General features: G+C 36.6%; 1 protein-coding gene across 2 annotated transcripts in view; it reads right to left on the bottom strand.

Annotated features, from left to right (window-relative positions):
- Positions 1-24,250, bottom strand: part of LOC131437225 (neural cell adhesion molecule 2-like) — a 239,741-nt gene that overhangs the window by 44,995 nt on the left and 170,496 nt on the right. For both annotated transcript variants that reach the window (XR_009230735.1, XM_058606410.1), the window contains exons 4-5: positions 20,416-20,527; positions 20,125-20,300 (exon numbers count right to left, since the gene is read on the bottom strand). Coding sequence is in view for 1 of the 2 variants with exons in the window: in XM_058606410.1 (XP_058462393.1) it covers positions 20,125-20,300; positions 20,416-20,527 (288 nt within the window). In the remaining variant the exon portion in view is untranslated. The remainder of the gene's footprint in view (positions 1-20,124; positions 20,301-20,415; positions 20,528-24,250) is intronic.

Below are 24,250 nucleotides of genomic sequence, written 5' to 3'. Positions count from 1 at the left end.
AATACAGATTGATTCTTGTACTCTTGAATAAGGATTGATTCATGAACTTCAGAACGGAGTTCCTAAGAAAACTGGTTAAATATTAGCTACTAAGCATTAAAGCAATTGCATATAGGCATATAGGTATGTGGTATTTTTCGTTTACTCAGTAAAAATGAAAACAAAACTCTAATGCGGCTTCGCCACATCGCTTTGGTTCGTGTGCTGTTCAACCTCGCTACCGCTCGTTCGAACCTAAGTAAAGCAAAGAAACCCAGCTTTGAGTAGACCGGGCAAACGAAGCGGTTACAGGTTTGTATGCAAGAGACCACCGCTTACCCTTTCGGCGAAATGTCCCTTTCGGTGAAATGTCCTTTTCGACGAAACGACTTTCGGCGAAATGATCTATTCGGCGAAATGATCTATTCGGCGAAATGGCTTTCGGCGAAATGACCCGCTCCCGTGAGAATATGAGTAATATGAGAAAGTCATCATTGCATCACTAGGTGGATTAAAACAGGTTTTTTATTACTATCGGGTATTAGTTTCTACACATCAGAAAAAAATGGTGTAGCCGGGTTTTCATATAAAAACTATAAAAACTGCCTCCAAACAGAAAAAGGCGGGTGGGTAATGTCAGAGACATAACTGGATCTCGTGAATACGAAAACAAATGACATGTTCCTTAACACTTCCGAATATCAATTAGTTGATCAATTGTATGAATTATGCAAGCATTCCCCTTTTTCACATTTTTCGCAAAAACAAAGAAGGCTTCACTTCATCTCGATTACTGTGAATTTCACACGGCGAAAAGTACACAAATCTAATCAAACTGTTCTACATTTGCACTAAACTGAGGATATTTTCTTTCGATTTGCGAACAACACATCCTAATAGTTCTTCAGAAAACTTTTAGAGCCATTAGAACGGCTGATTTTTTATAATGCTCTCCAACGTTGCTTTTTCATCCATCGAAATGACTGGCAGCTGTGACGTAATCGCTCTTGTCGAAAGCGAAACTAGCTGTGCAGACGACACAAAACACATCTGCTCGCAATGGCGATAGAATCCAAACTGATTCAATTTTTGTTAAGAGATTTCCTTTTATGTGATTTCGTTTGTAGCTTTTTCACTAATGGGCGGTTCTAACGGCTATAAAAATAGCCGTATACAGAATTTTTATGTCGATTATTTCATTTCGGTTTTGCATAATTTATTGAAAAAAACTATCAATATGCTGTAGGGATTCGTTTCTAGCATTCACAAGGACCAAATTGAGGAACTCACTGCGATATTCACCACTTTTCGGAACATTTTTCCCGGACGATTTGTTGTACAGCAGCAGATATTTTGTTCTCTTCCTTAGAACGCGTTCTGATTGGCTGGTGTTGACATGGAGCAAATGAGACAGGTTTTTCAATAGTGTACTATTGAGATACTTCAATGCTTTTGCTATACACGTTTAAGTTGAAAAATTTCGATTCTATTGGTATTTAGATTATATAAATCCTTCCACAGATCATTGAGCTATGAGCTTTCAAAATACGAGAAAGGCAAACGCGCCATATGAATTATCCTCTTTGATACTCGTTTGTACCAAACATTTCAGAAAAGTTTAATTTTGAACTATTTGAGATTATGTCACACAACTGAAAATTTTATCATAAAATTGTGATCATATTTCCGATGGCATGTCGCAAGAATTATGTTGATTCATTAGATACAACAATAGATATTCACGATCAAAAACTTATCACTCTCTCAGAGGGTAAATTTTGAAAAGGCACCCCATAGTAAAGTAAGTCGTATTCACGACAAAAAATTTGATATACGCTGTTTGAAAGAGTTTATATTTTAAAAGATTTTTTTAAAAATTTTAACCCTTTCACTGCCATATTGGTGGAGTAATGGTGGTAATTTAATTTTATTTAAATTTTTCAAAAACCCCTTTAGTAAAAAAATTTAACAAAATCAGGAATATTTTAAGAATTATGAGAAACCTTTCTGATTTTTGTCAGAATTTTTTAAAATGTATTTCATGTGAAAAAAATGTTTAAAATTTTCGATTTTTTTTTATTCTCACTTATAATTTTGGTATCACTCTAGATTTTACATCAGAAATAAACCGTTTATGAGAACATTGCGCTGTATTTTTTTTTAAATTTAAAAAAAATGTTGACGGGTATAATATCAGACTTTAAAAAAATAAATCATTCGGAAAAGCATTCGTCTCCATCAAATTGTCATCATCCGATGGAGACGCATGGTATTTAGTTATAAAATCATATATCACATACCCTTAGAACTAAATACCATGCGTTTCCATCTACAACTTTCGCCAGTTGTAGTTCATCGAATTTACTTGCACTTAGTGGACTTTTTTCTGGTGTTTCGTGAAGTACTTTTCTCACGTATCAGCTCAAGCCCGTTTATTAGGTACACCCAAACCTCCGTTTACGAACACTTTTTATACGTTACCTCTTTTTACGTACCTCTTTTTACGAACCAAATCCCAAATAACGTAATCTTTTTTTACGAACCAAATCCCAAATAACGTAAACTTTTTTTACGAACCGGGTTTTCAAGGAATATCAACAAATCGGAAGTCGCCATCTTGAATTTCAAAACTACCTCAAATATCGTTTTCTGACATCTACTCATCAATTCCGTTCCGAAAATACCCATATTGTAAGTGTTTTCAAGGAATATCAACAAACCGGAAGTCGCCATCTTGAATTTCAAAACTACCTCAAACATCGTTTTCTGACATCTACTCATCAATTCCGTTCCGAAAATATCCATATTGTAAGGGTTTTCAAGGAATATCAACAAATCGGAAGTCGCAATCTTGGATTTCAGAACCACTTCAAACATCGTTTTCCGACATCTACTCATCAATTCCGTTCCGAAAATACCCATATTGTAAGTGTTTTCAAGGAATATCAACAAACCGGAAGTCGCCATCTTGAATTTCAAAACTACCTCAAACATCGTTTTCTGACATCTACTCATCAATTCCCTTCCGAAAATATCCATATTGTAAGGGTTTTCAAGGAATATCAACAAATCAGAAGTCGCAATCTTGGATTTCAGAACCACTTCAAACATCGTTTGCCGACATCTACTCATTAACCCCGTTCCGAAAATACCCATATTGTTAGGGGTTTTAGGCAATCTCAAAAAACCGGAAGCCGCCATCTTGGATTTTGAAACGAGCCCAAACATCATTTTCTTGCACTTTCTCTTCACATCCGTTCCGAAAATAAACATATGATGCGCGGTTTTCACAATAATCACACAAAACTTTTTTTACGAAGTAAATTCCAAATAACGTATTAAACTTTTTTTACGAACCAAATCCCAAATAACATAAACTTTTTTTACGAACCAAATCCCAAATAACATAAACTTTTTTTACGAACCAAATCCCAAATAACGTAAACTTTTTTTACGAACTACCTCTTTTTACGAACCCCCGTTTAGTTCGTAAATGGAGGTTTCGGTGTATCTAGAAGTCGTTTTCATACAGCTCCGACTATGACCACTCTTTGCCTCCATTTGATCCACCTTGCTCGCTATGCTACTCTTTTTCTTGAGCCTTCCGAATCACATTCAAGAACCATTTTTAAATGTTTGGATAAATGTCCGTTATCCTGATGACATGCCCTGCCGATCATAGCTATCAAATTTCAGCTGTACGTATGATAGGTGGATCTCCAAGTAGCTGTTGAAAACCATGGCTTATACGCCGTTGATTAATTTCTGATGGTGACGTATTACTTTTCTTGTGTCCCTAGCCGCGGTCATAAATGAATGATTTTAGAACAGAATACCATGCGTCTCCATCGGATGATTACAACTTGATGGAGACGCATGGTTTTTCGAATGGTATATATTTTTTAAAGTCTGATATAATACCCGTCCACATTTTTTAAAAATCTGAATAAATAAAGCGTAGTGTACCAGGTGTACAACTTTGCTTCCGCCGTTTTTTCCAAAATTAAAAGCTTTATTGCGAAAAAGTGCTTACAAATGCATAATTCGAGGCATTGTCCGTCGCTAGCGACAACTTTCTCCCATCTTTCCGGAAATTTTCGGATCCCGGCCCGAATAAAGGAGTCCTCTTTTGACACTATCCATGAAGCAATCCATTTTTCCAACTCTTCGAAGGATTGAAAATGTTGATCTGCCAGGCCGTGTACCATCGAACGGAATAGGTGGAAGTCAGAAAGGGCGGATCTGGGAAATACGGCGGGTGGGGCAAGACTTCCCATTTCAGTGTTTCCAGGTACTTTGTGACCACTTTTGGCCTTTTCTTTTAGCGCGCGACTAAGGTGCATCAGTTGCGTTCGGTAGCGATCTCCTGTGATGGTTTCACCCGATTTTAAGAGCGCGTAGTAAATCTTTGAAGGTTTTTTCTCTTCCACCACCATGTTTGTCTTCGACATCGAAATCACCATTTGTAAAACGTTGAAACCACTCCCGATAAGTTCTTTCACTCAGAGTAGCATCACCGTAAGTTTATGAGAGCATTCGATGCGCTTCAGCTGCATTTTTTTTTTCGAATTGTAACAAAAAAGTAAAACTTCCCAAAAATGAATAATACGAAAACAAGAACAACTGTGACTGAAACGACAATGACAATTCGTTGGGCACTGTACACACTCACTTTAAAGACACTATCCTCTATGTATTTTGACCAGCCTCAGCCGGTACAGCCACCTATCGGAAAACGGCTGAAGCAAAGTTGTACACCTGATATTTTTTTTATTTCTTCAGGGAAAAAAGTTGTTGGAACAAACGTTTATCATAGTAGGCTTTGCATATTTTTTATTGTGATCAAATTATGAGGTATATTTTTGTGAACGAGTTGTAGAAAGAAACTGTGTTATTCAAACCATTGTTCGCCTTCGTTATTACGTTTCGAACATTATTTTCAAACTTTCGTCTTGTTTTTTGATGTTATGAAGAAATTGAAATTATTATTGACAACTTCCTTCTTTTAATCGCTTGAGAATGAAAACAGTTCCAGAATAAAATCAACCTGAAATATGTGTATTTTCTTTACGTTTCATCTTCGACTCGCCGGTGCATAACAGTTTTTTGTTTATCTGATGATGACTCAAACTACTGAAAGAAACCCGGAAAACATTAATTGTTGCTTCGAAAACATCCACTATAAATTCGATGTGTGGCCTTCGGTCCCGTACAGTCCGTTCCATAAAAATGAGTTCGACTTCGGCAGTGACTTCGGTCTATCCTATGGACGTAAAATATGTCAAAACATGAAACAGATCATCGCCGCAAAACAGACACAAACAACCATAAAAAAGAATACATCAGTCGAAAATTGAATAGTCGTCTCCAAGCATAGTAAAAATGTCGAAAAAAACGAAAACGATAAACAACCATTAATGGAGATTGATCCCCATATATCTTCTTTCCGTCGATTCCGTCTCACGGGGGATGTTTCTGGCGGTGAATGAAATAAGGTGCCGACAAGTGAAATTGAATAAATTGAATATCTGGAGAAAAAAAAATTGGAACGTGAATTCCAACGCCCCTCCCCATTGCCCATTCACACCTTCTCCCTCACCAAGTGCAACCCAGTCAAAACCGCTTAGCTGGCAGACATTCAGATCAAACAGCCACGGGAAAAAAGGGATGTGTGCCACATTGCGTACATCGTAAACAAGTCAACTAATAAAAAAAAACTTTTCCTCTCGTACTACAACATATGTATCGACACCTTGCACAGGAAGAAAGCGGTCGGAAAGCAGACGCACCGGGAAACTGACTGCGATACCACATTCTGGATGGAAAAGCCACACACTTCTTCTTCATCCGGTCGGATCCGTTTCGTACCGAGGTGATACAAAATGTTACTTCCACTCAGTGTTGGTTTCTTTTGGCTTCTGGCCTGATATTTGACCTTCCCTCTCGCATCGCACCCCACCCCGCCGTCGCCATCGTCGTCGCAGTTTATCTCGAAATGGGTTTCCTCTTTTTGTACCTGGTTGAATGTATTTCGTTTTTCTTCATCTGCTGGAGTACCACACCAGTAAGCAAATAGGATTTTCTATTCGAAAACCGCTATTTTTCGCACCATCTAAATAATTGCGTGGTGCGAAATGGAACTGAAAGAGTACTATCTGGTAGTTGTGTTTTGAATGAGTTTCTTCTGAACGGATGGAAACCGAATCTCTAGGAAAAATCTATTGCTATTTCGATTGCTCGGTTTTAATCCCCCCGAGCAGTAGATAGTAGAAATCGTACTTTTCTTCTTTCACTCAATTCAGTCTGGAGACACTCGACCGAAGCCACTCACTTCCTTTTTGTTGCTAAATCATAATGCAAGGCACATCCGCCTTCCTCAAATGAGAAACCCAACAAAAAAAAGGTTCCCCATAAACAGAAGCCTATAGTGGCTTCGTTTTTATATTATATAGGACTATTAACTTCTGCGGCGTCCATCAGCGTCCATCGGCGTCCCCACCCCGATGGACGAAGCTTTCAACGATCCCAGAAATAAAAGCTTGAGGCAGCATTATGGGGTTTGTCTCGCGATATTTAACGTTACCTTTTTTTTTTGCTAGGTTATGGATACAAAACCACTTTAATTCACTTAACCCATCTTAAGGAAAACTTCTCCTGCAAACGGGGATTTTCGTTACTTTTTTTCCGAGCGTGGATTAGAAAACTGAAAATTGAAAACTGTGGATTGCTTAATCAAGAGTTGTAAAAATTCTTTATTGGAGGCTACAATGATAAAAAAAAATAGTCACACACGTTTCTGAACCGATTTTCACAAACTTAGCTTCAAATGAAAGGTCTTATGGTCTTACCCATTTTTCTTGAATTTCATTTGGATCCGACTTTCGGTTACGGAATTACAAGGAAATATGCGCAAATTTATTGAAAAATGCGCAATTTTCTCGGAAATTTCTTGACCGATTTTCACAAACTAAGACGCAAAAAAAAATTCTTTTCAAAGTCCCAGAGAAGTTGATCCAGATCCGACTTAAGTATTTCTCCACAAGCGATAGCGAAACAAGGTGCACAATTTCATTAAACTTACTGCTAAATTAATCTAGTTTTCAGATCCTGTTTGTTAGTTAATATAAATATTTACTATGGGACCACTAGTCCCCGGTTTCCGCTCCCGAAAGCACAGATAATAGTAACGAAAATTTCCAAGAACCTAACTCATTTCGATTTCTCAGCAACGATAAGCCGATTTTCACGAATCATGATTCAAATTAAAGTTCTCAGATATTGCACAATTTAATCTAGATCCGACTTTGGGTTCCGAAATTACATAGCGATGAGTATCAAAACTTTCAAACCGTCATACAAAATTACAATGCAGTAGCGGTATGCGTCGGTACGTGCGGCTTTGCTCCGTTCGCAGCGTGCGTTGTTAAATTTCGTATAGCGTGTAGGGTTGCCAAATTTAAATTTATATTTTTCATGTGAAAAAATGTATATTACTAAATCAAGTGTGGGTAAAGTGTGTTCAATATTGTACACCGTCACTTAAACCGGCGAAACAAAATATGTGTAAATATATTGAAAAATGCGCACTGAACTTTCTCGGAAATTTCTTGACCGATTTTCACAAACTAAGGAGCAAGTAAAAGGTTTTCTTTTTTTGAAATCCCCGAAAAGTTGATCCAGAACCGACTTCCGGTTCCGGTATTACAGTGCGATTAGTGAAAATTTTCAGTTTCATGAATATTTTTTCCCAAGCAATGGCGAAACGAGGTGTACATTTTCATAAAACTTACTGCCAAATTCATTTAGTTTGCAGATCTTGTTCGTTAGTGAATATATTAAAACTACTTTCTGACTACTAGTCCCCGGTTTCCGCTTCCGAAACCACCGATAATAGTGAAGAAAATCTCCAAATAGGAACTCACTTTGATTTCTCAGCAACGGTTAAAAAGATATTCATGAATCATGATTCAAATTAAAGCTCTTATTGTCTTTAAATATACTGTGCAATTTAAACCAGATCCGACCTTCGAATCCAAAATTATAGGGCGATGAGTGTCAAAACATTCGAATCGTCAATGACGATGCAAAATTAGTTCACGACGGTACGTGTGGCTTTGCTCCGTAGACAGCATGCAGGTGAAAAATATGTAAATATGTAAATTTGTAAATCTTTTATTCAATTTGTACCTACTTGTTAGAGTTTCTATAAAAGTACACTTATTACCTCTCTCATATACATTGGAACCTCAATTTACGCGCTGAGCCGGGGATGCGTACATGACATTTCGCGTAATTTGAATAGAACACCAGCCTATACTGTAAAATCTAATAAAGATAGTTCAGTTGTACCAAATAAAAACACCTAATATTTTGCGTTAGATGTTTATGTTTCTGTGCCGAAATAAAATCCCGGACACAGACCTGTTTCTATCCTACCCACACTGAAAGAAAACGCCAGCCGCATTTTGAATGAAACTTCATTCAAAGCGATAAATAACTGAGAATTCCGACTATTGAATGATAGAACAATCTGCATGATCATATGATCAATATTCAGTGAGTTTTACTTATTATATGTGTGATTACCATTCATATATTATATGACTGTCAGTTTCATTTGAAGTATTAGTGAACTGTGTGTTAATCATCATGAATCAGACTGAATGTATGTTACCCATTGTCATTTAATCCCTGAGAAGAGTTTATTCCTAATAATGAATTATAGAACAGTTCGAATAATTTTATGATGAGCGAAAAATGAGTTTCATACTCATTTCTTCAGATTTTCTTCCATCATTTATATGATTTGCATAAATATATGGAATTGTATGTAAATTGATAAAATCGAAATGAATTTGTTATATGATATTCCCGTAACAAAAATCTTTCCATGCATGTGTTATTTTCATTTTGCAGTGTTTCATACAATCGAACACAGAAGAATTTCTTCTTTCGAAATTTAAATGAAACTTTGATGATTCGCAATGTTGAAGGAAAAATAACATAGCATGATTTTATTATTAATTATCAGTGCGTTTCCTCCAATTGTTAAAATATTTTTGGATAACTTGTCAGAAAAGTCAATGACAGAATTTAAACAAAACGCGTTTTTTAACCGAAGTTATACGTTTGAGGTTTTTATTTAATACGTATTGTGGTGGTGATACGAAATCAGTGATTAAGAATGGTGCTCGATGGAAATATTGGAAAACCTGGTGTCAGAGTACTTTGGTGAGTATTCAGTGTAGTAAGAGTCTGTAGTAGACTTAGAATTCACGTAATGTAAGGGCAATTTCTGCTTTAGACAAACAATTATTGTGACCAATTCTATTTTTCTAGGATTGTATATTGCCCCCCTGATTTAATAAATTCAAAACCGTTTTGAATCCGTATATCGGATCAATTATATTTTATTTGTATCTACTATCTTAAACAATCAGTTTGATAAGAGGAGACTTGCTCCGACCCTTATGTTTAATAGAAAATCGAGCCAAAGAACTGAATTGAAATGAATGACGGCGCTTCTTAAAGAAAAAAAAAACTCAGATTTAATCAGTAGAATGAAAAATGATCAAAATTTGACAAGAAAGTTTTCATTCTACCATGGAGCTACTGCATACTCTTCCCGGGTAGAAGTGATTTGCAAACCAATAACAAATTCTGTTATTAAAACCAAACATCTCAATGGTAGAAATTAACATTATTTAGTTTGAAATAAGAGTTAAAATATCAACAATCATAACAAAACGTGCATGAGAAAATTGCTACAAAATATAAAATTCTGTCATTGTAATATGAAACGAAGAACAAAATATTTATAGAAGACGAATTTCTCAATTATTTTGTATTCTAGCATTTAGAATAGAGTAATATCTTAAGTATTCCTCTCATCTGATTCTGATGCAGTTTATTCAATAGTATTTTATTTGAAGATAGAACTACTGGATCAATTTACTTAATGAAATTGGAATAGCTCATCAATAACGAAATAAGATATTATAACTAATTTTGATGTTAAACAGATATTGTATAATTTCTTGATTCCTTGGATGCAATATCACGAAAATATCAAGTATCGCTGTGATAACACAGAAACATCAAGCCAAGATATGATGGTAAAAGTTGTTATTACTTTGATCTTTGTTTGCTATTTACACCTACCCGGGTTGGAATGGATCAAATCTGAGTTTTTCTTTTTACTAGCGTCTTTTCCAGGATTGCTATGGAGATGGAAAACAACAAATCTTTGTAACTATATTGCAATGCAGAACTTGATCATCTGCATACTTTGCTGGAGATTTTTAGTGTTCAAGTCAATCATTATCTCACTATCAATCAATTTGATTGTAAAAAAAAATATTATTTTAAATAATTCATGGACATTTATTTTAAAATCATTACTTTTACAGACACTAAATAACAAAAATAAATCGAAGCGCTGGACGTGTTTACTTTGTCCAAATTTTACTTTTCTGGCTGCTTAAGTGAAAGAGAAAAATTTTATCTTCGAAATTGGAAAGCTCAATGGATACCCGGAGTGCCCAATCCAAACAATCCTCGATAAGAAATTAAGATCATTGAAAAAATTATCACTTACAACTTTGACCCCCCAATCAGAAAATTTGAAAAGAATATCGGTAGACTTCAACTCTAATATGGCATATCCACTTAAATCAAAATTAAAACCCTTTGGCTTGGATTTAGTGTTCAGTAGTACTAACTACCAGTTGAAAACTTTACTAGGATCTACTAAAGATCCTACTGACAAATTGAAAAAAACTGGGGTATACAAAATTTCATGTTCTCATTGCACAGTGGTCCGGATCCGCAATTTAGGGGGACAAAAACATTTGTGGCTTAGCCTTATACTTTAGAGCTATGATGTCTTCGGAACAAATGATCAGTGAAAGATAAGCCATATCTTGAAGCATATGGTATTAGGGTGGTTCTAATTATTAGGGTGATCCAAAAATAATTTTCCGTATGTGTTGAGATAGAGGACTGCACCCTTCGGCAAAATTGTAGGAAAACTTATTTCAAGCAACTTTGGCGAAAACACTATTGTAGTATCTCTAACGGTTTTAGTGTTACAGCTATTTTAATAGATCAACTTAGGGTGTTCCTAAAAAAATCAGATTTTTTGCTCTAGCTTTCTTATTTTTCACTTCTCGATTTTGGTGTCTTTGAATATCTTTTAGAGTTTGTTGAAACCAATTTTTTCGTGACTAGCGCATTCAGGTAGCGTTTTCTGAACCGAAGTTATGAGCAAAACTAGTTCAAAAACAGATCATTTTTAAACTGCTATATCTAACATTGGAGCAAACGAAAAAAAATCGGTTTCTTTCATTTGATAGAAAATACTTTCGAGCATGTTTATAGAAAAAATGGCGGAGGAGATATTTTTTTAAATTTTTTAAATTGTGTTCAAACATTGGGTTTTTTCATTGAAAAATGCTCTTTCATGTAAGACATTTATTAGCTATACACATTAAAATAAGGTATTGCTGTCTTCGAAATCGTTTGAATACATTCTCTAGATTAACTAACTCTCTTGCGCTTCCTTACTGTGCATACCAATAGGAAGCAAAGCATATTTTATAATTGCAGTCCCATGCACCAGAAGTTTATGCACGGTTGGCGACAGAGCATACAGCTCCACAAAACGAATTCTTGTTTGTTCAGTAAACTCCTGGAAAGCAGGTACCAAAATCTTCACATTGCTGTTTATCAACGTTAAGATTATAAAAAACCGTACAAGTATATTTCCATTTAACTCGGTGTGTTGAATTCTTTGAAAAATCTACGGGCCCAGATACCATCATTCGAGTTGCCTCCTCCAGGTAATGGTTCACCAATGCTAGACCCTGTCAGCTTGGAGCGAAATCAATCTTCGGTATAGGAACGCCATCACACGGCATCACATTCAACATATCATGTCAATTGTGTGGGTGCACAGTGCTGCTATTTTTGCGCGCAAGAATTTGACATTTCTCTTCCCTACTTCTATGTACGAGATTCGATGCGGATTCACCTGAGGGCACCATGCTCGCAAAAAAGGATGTTTCCAATGATTTATTCTGGAAATGTGCGAGCTGGATATCTTGTTAATATGATGTCTTTGCTAATACGTAACCCTAGCTATTCTTTTAATGCCGTTAGTATGTTTATCTCTTGCTCCTTGACATGCTGATTTTGTCGGGACACGCGCCATATCGGTTTCTCAATATGCAAACAATAACTCACTTTTAGCAAAAGTTCCATAGATCGAATCATTGCGTATAGAGGCGAAATTCCAAATTGATATTTGTTTGGATTATTCTCATTTGTTTCAGTTCTTGAAAAATTCAGAGCTTTTCCTGAGCGCTTGCATATGTACCAAGCTTGGGAGTGTATGCCTGTTATGTCGTTTAACACTTTCGTATCGTTCAGGCAGAACACTAGCTTCGTTGATACAAATACTTTTCCCAGTACTGTGGGAGAAAGCTCTGCAATTTCTGCATTTTACTTTGTCCACCTGCTGCTTTGTTAGTTCCGTGTTTTCCTTTTGAAAGATTATTATTCTGGGCAGCAAAGGGAAACAGATGAAGGATAATTGTTGTTCCAGATTATCCAGCCTTCTTGCTCAACAATCAACCGCAAGGGAACCAAACAGATAGCAAATAATGTACAGTAAGGAAGTGCAAGAGAGTCGAAATAAATCAATTCGCAAGTATAGGTAGTTCCATCCACAGAACTTCAATCGTTTAGTGAATATAGAGGATGTATTCAAACGATTTCTTTTAACGTCTGATCCTGTAATAGCATTATCGAATAGAGTAACAACCAACGTGAGTGTACTCCATCTTCCCGAATATGCAGCTGAATTAGTTTTGACACGCTAGAAGACAGCAATACCTTGTTTTTATATATATAGCTAATAAATCTCTTACATGAAAGAGCATTTTTCAATGAAAAAACCCAATGTTTGAACACAATTTAAAAAATTTAAAAAAATATCTCCTCTGCCATTTTTTCTATAAACATGCTCGAAAGTATTTTCTATCAAATGAAAGAAACCGATTTTTTTTTCGTTTGCTCCAATGTTAGATATAGCAGTTTAAAAATGATCTGTTTTTGAACTAGTTTTGCTCATAACTTCAGTTCAGAAAACGCTACCTGAATGCGCTAGTCATGAAAAAATTGGTTTCAACAAACTCTAAAAGATATTCAAAGACACCAAAATCGAGAAGTGAATATTAAGAAAGTTAGAGCAAAAAATCTGATTTTTTTAGGAACACCCTAAGTTGATCTATTAAAATAGCTGTAACACTAAAACCGTTAGAGATACTACAATAGTGTTTTCAGCAAAGTTGCTTGATATAAGTTTTCCTACAATTTTGCCGAAGGATGCAGTCCTCTATCTCAACACATACGGAAAATAATTTTTGCATCACCCTAATATTTACCACCCTAATACTATATGCTTAAAAATATGGCTTATCTTTCACTGATCATTTGTTCCGAAGACATCATAACTCTAAAGTATAAGGCTAAGCCACAAATGTTTTTGTCCCCCTAAATTGTGGATCCGGACCACAGTGCATTGTGATAAATTATACATTGGACAAACAAAGAGATCATTAGGTACCCGTTTCAAGGAACACATAACGAAAATAGGGAAAGCATCCAAGGATTTGGAACGGGGATTATCACACCATTTCAAGTCGACAGTAGCTGCGCATTTGAATGGAAACGGAAAAGTCGTGTATCTCACAGCAAACGATATCTTATATGAAATTGATACTTTCAACTTTAAAGTTTTCTTACATTTTCTTATATTAATAAACCATTGTATTTTTCATTTAACCAACCAATTCCGCAGCGGAAATAAGAGATTCTCAATCGGAACTATTCAGTTAAATACAATTTATTGTATTTTGATGACAAAATATATTTTTCACTGTGCAATATTTTTTTCTTATGTTGGTTTCTGCTGCTTAATGGTGAATATATTCAAATTGTACACTTGGTTCTTTTCCGAAAAATTGTTGATGGGAAAAATTAAGCTTTCAATTGTTACTATACTTAACAACCTACACACTTCATTGTGAAAAGTTTGTGCACAATCCATTGAATACCCTGACGAAAATTAGTACGATAACTCAACCGACTCCAGCATAGTTTATAAATAATATTGAAAGGTCTACTTATGTTCATTGGAAAAGTTTCAATGAATATGTAACAATAAATCTTATGGTTTCTCTGGAACATTGGGCCGTATGAATAAAACGTAGCATGCTTGAATTTCGGTAGTAAATGCTACATGTGGATCACGTTCCTGTCAAAAGCAGAGACTTTACAACACAACAACGTTCGAACATGTAGTATTTACTACAATTTTTCGGTAGGTAGCACCAGAGGTTGCTACTCGTGTGTTTGCTGATGAAGTGAAGTAGAAAAATAAAACCAAACCAAACGTGTTTTATTCTGTGGACTATGTTTTTGAGAAGATACTACAAACAACAGACTTTACTACATTTTATTCATACGGCCCATTGTCTCAGGTGTCTAAGTGGTATATGCGAAAACCTTGCTCTCGGCACCTTAAAATTGCCTCACTTTTACTACCATGGAGTGGGAAGGTAAGTTTCATGAGACATTGGGCCGTATGAATAAAATTTAGTAAAGTTTGTTGTTTGTAGTATCTTCTCAAAAACATAGTCCACAGAATAAAACACGTTTGGTTTGGTTTTATTTTTCTACTTCACTTCATCAGCAAACACACGAGTAGCAACCTCTGGTGCTACCTACCGAAAAATTGTAGTAAATACTACATGTTCGAACGTTGTTGTGTTGTAAAGTCTCTGCTTTTGACAGGAACGTGATCCACATGTAGCATTTACTACCGAAATTCAAGCATGCTACGTTTTATTTATACGGCCGATTGGGCCGTATGAATAAAATGTAGTAAAGTCTGTTGTTTGTAGTATCTTCTCAAAAACAAAGTCCACAGAGTATAACACGGTTTGGTATGAATAAAAAACACTGCCACTTTTTTAATTTCTGAACTTCACTTTATCAGCAAACACCCGAGTAGCAACCTCTAGAGATACCTACCGAAAACTAGTAGTAAATCCTTCAGTTTGTAGCATGTTTTGACAGCAACGTGATCCACACGTAGGCATTTACTACCGAAATTCAAGCATGCTACGTTTTATTCATACGGCCCATTATCAACTATTCAATCAATTGTCTTTCAGTTATTTTAATCAAGGGCAAGAAACCAGAAGAAACTATCTTTGATCCGCATACATACGACCAATGTTGCGACATGTTTTACAGTTCGGAATTTATTTAAAAAAAAAAAAAATAGCGCGCTCGGTAATTTCTGGTGTAATCAGTGTAAGTGGATTTACATAAATTCGGCAATAAATCATTCGATTATTATGAACCGTTTTATCAACAACAAAAATACGACCAACTTCGAAAAGCAGATCAAAACTTGAAAAAACTGTCGTCGTAATGGTTAGAAGCAAAGCCTTCCAGATGATTCGCGTGATAACTCTGATCGGTTTAAAATATATTAATAATAATTTTGATAACACGTATGTGAAAATAAACAAAATTTATTTTTATTTTTGTTAAATAAATGATTTTTATCTTCCGTGTTATTTGTATCTTCTTCTTTCAATGTAGTTGTTTTTATTAATTCAGTGAAAATGTTTTTATAAAAAATATAAATCCATTAAAGGAAAACAAATTGCAGCTTCAACCAATTCTATTCATTAAATTAACTATTTTATGACTTTGTTACTATTTCAATAAAATAAATTGAAATGGCACAAACTTAATTATTCGTACAATATTTCATACTTTTATTAGGCATCCTGCGGTTCCAGCCCAAAACTATAGTATACGCCAAAATCCGTTCCAACATCTTAGTTGACGAAAGTATGTGGGACATTCTTCGTCATATTTTTCTTATCAAATCTGATCATTTCCACCTTTGTTAGGAGCACTTACATATCAGTTCATTGATTTTGAAAAATATCCATATACTGTGATACCTTTTTGACACTTTGACCAGTTCTTATTGATACCAATTGAACTCCAATGCAATTGTAAAAAAATTCAACTGTCATAGAAATGTTTAAAAATGGAAGTGGAGCATAATTAAAACTTTTTTTAATTGTAGGTCATTTGCATTTTAATTTATCATCATTTCGAGCTGTATAATTTAAATATTAATCCATCTTAATATCATCCGCATTATAAGGACTCCGTAATACATAAAACTACATGAAAATCTCCTCAATATCATCCGATGATTGGTGTAGATTAAATTCATTCGGTTTATGGTATGCGATTATATGTACGAACATCATACGCACTACAAAATGAATAGTATTTCCTATATGGCTGCTGTGATGATTAATTTTGAAATGAAAATCATCTACATTTTTGATTCATTTAATTTATAAGTGTACGAGGTCTTTTCAAAAAGTTCCCGGAATTTTTTAATTGCGCGCGTCTGGAGAGTCCGGTGGTCAAAAATTTTTTTTTTTTATTGTGTTGGTACATATGTCCCTAATGTATGGTGAAATTTTCAGCTGTATTCATTATTTACATTCTGTCTTGTAGCGGCTGGTGTAGACGTGTTTTTTTGAGCTCGACGATTTTTGTTAGTTTAAACAATGGAAGAATTGAAGAATTTGTATTAATTTTTGCGTGAAAAATGAAATAAAGTGTAACCAAGTGTGCGAAATGTTACAGAGAGCCTACGGTGAGTCTGCTATGAAAAAAACAAGTGTTTACGAGTGGTATAAGCGTTTCCAAGATGGCCGCGAAGACGTTGAAGACGACGAACGCTCCGGTCGACCCAGCACGTCAAAAATCGATGAAAATGTGGGAAAAGTGGAAAAAATGATGATCGCCAAATCACTATTAGAGAAGTTGCTGATGAAGTTGGCATATCAGTTGGCTCATGCCATCATATTTTTTCAAATGTTTTGGGCATGAAACGAGTGGCAGCAAAATTCGTTCCAAAACTGCTGAATTTTGATCAAAAAAACAAACCCATTACCATCGCTCAGAAGCTGTTAAACGACGCCAACGACGATCCAAATTTACTTGAAAGGGTCATAACTGGTGATGAAACAAGGGTGTACGGTTATGATGTCGAAACAAAAGCACAATCGTCCACGTGGAAGCACCCAACGTCACCAAGACAAAAATCGCCGAGCTCAAAAAAACACGTCTACACCAGCCGCTACAAGACAGAATGTAAACAATGAATACAGCTGAAAATTTCACCATACATTAGGGACATATGTAGCAACACAATAAAAAAAATTTTGACCACCGGACTCTCCAGACGCGCGCAATTAAAAAATTCCGGGAACTTTCTGAACAGACCTCGTATGTGCTTCAAACAAATTTTCAATGATAAGGAGTGTATCGAAAAGTAGTTAGCAACATTCAAACAGTTATTACTCTGAAATGGCTTAATTTTTTGCAGTGTGTTTTGCGGTGACATGTTTGTTTACATGTCAATAACAGCTGCGCAATCGATTGGTTTTGGTACGGTTTATCGTTTCAATCACAAGTCGAGTTGATTCGGAAACGCGAAAGAAAATTCTGCACACTTGGTGCTCAGAAAGTGGCGTCACTACAACGAAATTGCAAAACGGGTGAAAGTGCAACACACCAGTGTCAAAAATATTATCGAGAAGTTCGGTAAGACCTTTTCCATGAAAGATTTGCTCCGATCCGGTAGGAAAACGGGTCCCAGCCAGCCCGGCCGGACTTAAAAGTGGTTGAGTACATCAGGAAAAAACCCATCGGCGTCGACGCGGGATTTGGCCAAGCAGTTCAACACCAGCATCGGGATGATTCAACGGATCCAAGTTCGGAACTCCCTGAAAACGTACAAGAAACAGAAGGTGCCGAAAAAGTCCCTGTTACAGCAAGTTCAGGACAAAACAAGACTGTTAACCCGGATTCTACAGAATAAAGACGGATGCAGCCTGATCGACGACGAAACCTACGCCAAGGAAGACTCTCGAGTGCTGCCCGGACCGCAATATTATACGAAATCGGTGTACCAGGACCTGGACGACGCTGACACCACGGTGGCGATGGAAAAGTTTGGGCAGAAGGTGTTGGTCTGGCAAGCAATTTGTACCTGTGGTTTGCGGTCGTCGATTTTATTCACGAAGGGCACAATTAACGCCAAGGTGTACGAGGAAGAATGTTTGAAGACGAGAATGCTGCCACTGTACAGAAAGCATAAGGCTCCTTCTCCTTTTTGGCCGGATTTGGCATCAGCCCACTAAGCCAACTTCGTTCTACAGTGGTTGTCAAAAAATAATGTACAATTCGTGGAAAAGGACATCAACCCACCGAACTGCCTGGATCTTCGGTCAATTGAAAGGTATTGGGAAATTGTCAAGCGGCACTTTCGGAAGGAAGGTACAGTGTCCCAAAACATGCAGGAGTTAAAAAAACTGGACAGCTGCCACCAGGAAAGTCACAAAAGTAACTGTGCAGAATTTAATGAAGAATTTCAAGTCCAAAGTGCGAGCGTTTCACAGAAACTAGAATTTTCTTCAATATAATCAGAGAAATGCATAAAAATGTAATTTTTCTACAATATATCAAAAGCTGATGTCAAAATATGTTATTTTTTCGCTTTTTTATTCAATAATAAATGTTGCTAACTACTTTTCGATACACTTCTTATTCATATAAATCAATTTGTTTTTGACAGAGGGGAAATTGAATGGCCGACTTATTAAAACCATCTGAAAATCGTTATGGGAATCGGATGAAGCAAAAACCATTCAGCTTGAGGCCGGTAAATTCTTTCAGTGCAGTGTGCAATATAATTTAATATGGAAATTCACGACTCGGAATATTTACGGTTGGATATTTGAAACACTTCTGAAACGCTCGTTTGTTCATAAATGACAATCATACAGGTTGTCACTTAACAACATTTCCTAGCAACTACTGCAACTGAGTAAAAAACGCTTAACAGTTTCAAATGATTTGAGATTGAAAAATTTTCAAACGCGTGAAATGAATTTACAATCTTCAAGTTTCAAAGTTAACATTTGTTCGCGTAAACTTCGACGGTCGTAAGGAAGCAGCAAAGCGTAACAGATGAAGTGAGAGAAATTACAGCCCGGGTGAAACCAAAAGCCGATCATCAAAATACCGAGCTACTCCACCTCCGGAAAATTAATTGTTATTTGAATTTTCGCCATTTGAATGTGCACCCGCACCCGCGGCTGATGATGAATTTGCTGCAGAATGCAACGACGAAAGCCAGACTCTCGGCACGGAGAGCATAAATTTGGCGAATCATGTATCATTTCTAAAGTCGACCGACATCTCCCGAAAGAAAAAAAAAAGAGGTTATAAATATAAGCCGAACAAACGTGACACTTGCTCGGAACAGAGCTGCGCCTTCCGTATCCCTACTGGGGACTGGACATTGCGGCACTGACATTGCTGGTTTGGGATTCCGAAAAAAAAGAAAGTTCCTGACTCTGATAAATGAGCGTCCCGCCCCGTCTCATGTGAGGAAATTAAATTTCTCCACAGCCGGCCAAGTTCTGCGGTTCGTGGCGACTGGCTGACCTAACCACCGATGACGAAAAAGTCCGTTTTTTTTTCTTTCCGTCCGAGATAGCCGAGACTACTGACAGGCATATGTAGTTTTATTAGCTTCTCTGGTGGGCGGTTGGCTTAGTGTTGGAGTGGAGACAGGAGGAGGCACCAAAACTTTCGTCTTTTCATCGGGAAGAAAAATGATTACCGTATGGAGACCGGGGGAGAGAAATGATTTCTGCACTGCCAGGATGATATAAATTTTATGCTGTTTTTTTTTTAGCCGTTCCAGTGCTGCTCCGGAAAGTTATTTCAATTTGGTCCAGTTTGGCGAGAAACATTGCCCGAAAACGAAGAACATATGGCAAGAGCCATCGTTTATGACCTGCTGTTACCGGTCATTTATCAAAAATGTCTAATAATGATGCATTGTTGCTACCGTTGCTACAAATAATTTATATGCCGTGCTTCGGTTGTTTTGGGACAGTAGTGTATTGGAGAGTACTAACATAGTGAAGTAGTCAGATTTTGGCATGATAAAGTAAATCGTACCTTTGAGCACGTGCACGTAGACACTCGATTGTCTTGCGTTGGCTGGTGCACAAGTGTAGTTCCCTCCGTGTCGGGCTGTCGCATTTCGCACCGTCAGAATGCTCGACGTCAGCTTGTTCGTAGACACCGAGATGCCATCCTCCTGATCGTAGTTGACCATCCGATCCTCGTGGTACCTGGAGCAACAACAAAAAAAAAAGATATAAAAGAATAGTAAAACTCAAAATATATAGCGTAACAATGACGGGAAATATTATCGACAACCGAACCAACCGGTGGTGGTGGACTTACCAAAAGACATACAGGGGACTCTCGGTGGCACGTTTCAGTTTGCATTCCAGTCTCAGCGTCGATCCCTCGTCTATATGCAAATCAGGTGCTTCCAAAATTTCTGCGGCTGCCTCTGTTGGGTGATAGCAAAAAAAAAAAGAAAAGAAAAATTGGCCAAGTGTGACTGGATAAGAAGACAAACAGTTCGGTGATGTTTGGTCTGCGGGGAAAAACATCACCTTTGGTGATAAATTCGATGCGTCCCACGTGCCGTTTCGGCCCAGGGGCCCCGGTCCTAACAGAATAAACTCCAATAGACCTGCTTTCCGATGGTGTTCGGCTTTGGATTTCCCGGAACTAGTGATTCATCGAAAATTATCATATAAATGACATTTTTCGGCATCGTTTTCCAAGAGATAAATCGATTAAGGAATGTTTCTGGAAGACTGAATCCAGCCGGTCGAAACACTTTTCTTTGAAGTAAATTTTACAATAAAAATGAAATGCCATTCGCATTCCTCAAATGCTCAATTGACTTCCTCTAATCATTTATTGGAGGAATTTTCGACTGCTAATTATCGGAAGGCTAACTCTACTTTTTTCTAGCCAAGTTAGATTTCAATTACTGGATGTTGTCATTTTTCATGGAACTGAAGTCCACCAAAAGATTCGTAGTACCAATTATCTTTCTCCAGACAGGACCATACTTGATGCCGCGTGGAATCCGGTTAGAAAAAAAAACTCAACCTAAAATAGATCCACTGGGTTTCTACTTCCATGTCGTAAAATGCGACAATTGCAGGAGTTATTTTTTCTGTCAGTTATGAGAATTATTCGACGTTTCACATCTAGTTACTTTATTTTACTTAACTATCTCTTTATTCAACAAATAGTTTCTGGCATCAAAAATGCATTACTCTTCACTATACGGGGTCGGGTGTAAATAAAAAATTTCAAAAATAACTGCGTAACCTTTTTCTGTCATAATTTGGAACGTTGATAACTCAGTCATTTGTTGATGGATTGATAAAATTTAACAAACGATCGATTCAGTTTCAGTATTTCAATAGCATACTATTGAAAAATTGTTTTTTTTTTCATGCAGGTGCGACCAATTGATGTAGTTTCAAATCAAAAGATGGCATTTTGGTCAATTGGTTTCTCGTCAAAACATTTATTTTTCGTGAACGACCAACGTTAAATTAGCTCTGCGCCTAATTCGTATTACTGTTGATTTTAACAACAAATTATCCATAATAACTATTAAATTAGTTGAAATTCAGTACTTACTTTGCTGAAAAAAAAAGCTCTTGTTATTAGAGAATGTGTTTAGTTGGCCTGGAATATCATGGACACAAACCAGCAATATTTCAATCCAACACGAAATTCTTATTGACAACTAATTTTGTGATTGAAATCAGAAAATTAAACTCTATTTATCTATCACCATCATTGCTAAAGTACAGCACAAAGAAAACAAAGATTAAATTGGTTTTATAAACAAGTTTTTTAGTCAAAAACTTTTGAGAAGTGCCAAAGCAAAACAATCCATTAAAAAGCTAAAAAGGATAGTCTTGTTGAAACGGCTAGCAAATTGTTTTGATGTTTTTCGCATGTGTTACGATATATCCATATATAAATTTCTAAACCGACATGTAAAAATGACGTAAACTCTTAGTAGGAAGAGTATTTATTCAGAATTTGTGCGCATTTGAAGCGATTGTGCGTAATAATGTTTTTACGGGGAACAGCGAAGCGAGTTTCGAATGTTGCACTCTAATTGTATATGTCAAACGAAATTTTTTGTATCTTCCAACCTTTCGGGCTAAGCCGTCTGGTGTGCTACTTGTATTCGGTTTTTGTTTTCCGAGTGCTCAAAGTTTTCAGTGAAAGAGTCGATTTCGCGAAGTCGAATGAAGAAAACAGCGATGTAGGAGAAAAAAATTAGAAAAAGTTGTTTGTAACGTTTCGTTTATGTATTTTCCTCCAATACAACAACGTATTTATACCTGGCAATATAGAAAAGACAACCACGACTGAAATTTTTTTTTTGGTAGTGGTGTGCCATCTAGTGGATAGTAGGGTAACAGAGGTATTTTGGCCCACTTTAAGATTGATTTTATTTTGGCCCACTTTGTAAAAATATCCTTTAAATGTTATAATATCTTTGAAAACCCCTTCCGCAACAGGTAATTTAATGTGATTAGCTTCAAATTGATGCAACATGGGTTACTTAACATCGATAAAATCCGATGAAATTGATAAAGTTTGTTAGGTGGGCCAAAATATATGAAGTGGCCAAAATACCTCTGTTACCCTAGTCATTACGGTGTTAACGTTTTTTCCGTGGCAGTGCACCATATTGCTGCAAATAGCAGAAGCCGATTCAACCATTTATATTGGTTGAAAACAACATTTTATTTTTCAAATTCAACTAATGAATTAGTTGAATGGAAATGGAGTGTGTCTCAGCTAAGAAATGACAGCACATTTATTTGGTGAATTTAACTAAGAAAATAGCCATTTCAACAAATATTTTATTATTATTAAGGGAATGAGAATTAAAAAATCTTTATTAGCAAAAGTAAGATTGTATTAGTTGTCTCAAAAAAATAACTAACTAAAATCAGAAAATCAACCAAATTTTTCGCCAAAATGCTAATTTCGGTCTTTCAGTGTACCTTTCATCTTCATATATAATTTGGAAATGAAAACTTGCACAGCAATTGTGTCATGCTTCAAGACTTCTGATATTATAACGAAACTCAAATTTTTAATCGTATCTGATTCTTTATATTTGTTCTTCAGATATGGAAAAGTGTGCTTTTATTCAAGAAAGTCTCAGCCGGATACAAAAACAAAAAAAAATATTGTTGGTAACACTCGCGTTTGCAGTGGTGTCGTTCTCTCATCGTCGAGGGGACACACTTCGGTAGTACCGAACATCCTCCCCCCGTTGAGCTCACTCAACAGGTGGTAGTGGCAATAACTCCGGATGATTGTCCTCAATCGGCAAAACAGAAATTTTGCTGATTGAGCGACGATAAGTGGAACCATCAGCAAATACATCAACGGATCGCACCAACCCGTCTTCACCTGGATACACCGCTGTAATCCGTCCAAGTTTCCAATGAAGCGAAGGCAACATTCTGTCATGGAGCAGTACGACCATACCGACCCGTATGTTTGACATAGTACGTAAATTTTTCTTCCGAGGTTGCAGTGTATTAAGGTAATCTCATATCCAGGACCGCCAAAACTGTTCACGCATGAGCTGCAAATGCTGCCATCGACTCAATCTAGTTGCATTCAAATCTTCTAATGACGGTTCAGCCAAAGCAGTGAGAGGACGGCCGATTAAATAGTGTGTTGGGGTAATAACAAACGGATCAGAAGGATCGTTGGACACAGAGAACAAGGGACGTGAATGTAGTACAGCTTCAATTTCCGTTAGTACGGTCGAAAACTCCTCGAAATTCAATTTAACATTTCCCACGATACGTTTTAGGTGCGTCTTAGCGGACTTCACTGCCGCTTCCCAGAGTCCTCCAAATTCAGGGGCGTCAGGTGGTATGAAATGCCACTCAATTTCTCGAACGTTACAGAAATTTTCAATTCCCTGGAGAGTTTGTTGGTGGTGAAGCTGTTTGTACAGTTCATGCAATTCGTGCTGGCCTCCCTTGAAATTGGTGGCATTGTCGGAATGAAGCTGCTGAATACATCCTCTACGACTAACAAATCTCCTTAATGATGCCAGAAAAGCGTCAGTACTTAGGTCGGATACTGCTTCTAGATGGATAGCCTTTGTGGCCATACAAACAAAAACGGCTAGCCTTAACCAGTGCGGGTCGTCGAG

This window comes from Malaya genurostris, chromosome 3 (assembly GCF_030247185.1).
Source record: "Malaya genurostris strain Urasoe2022 chromosome 3, Malgen_1.1, whole genome shotgun sequence".
In the NCBI taxonomy this organism is placed as follows: domain Eukaryota; kingdom Metazoa; phylum Arthropoda; class Insecta; order Diptera; family Culicidae; genus Malaya; species Malaya genurostris.
The sequence above is the reverse complement of the archived record's forward strand: the minus strand, read 5'-3'. Positions and strand labels throughout refer to the sequence as shown.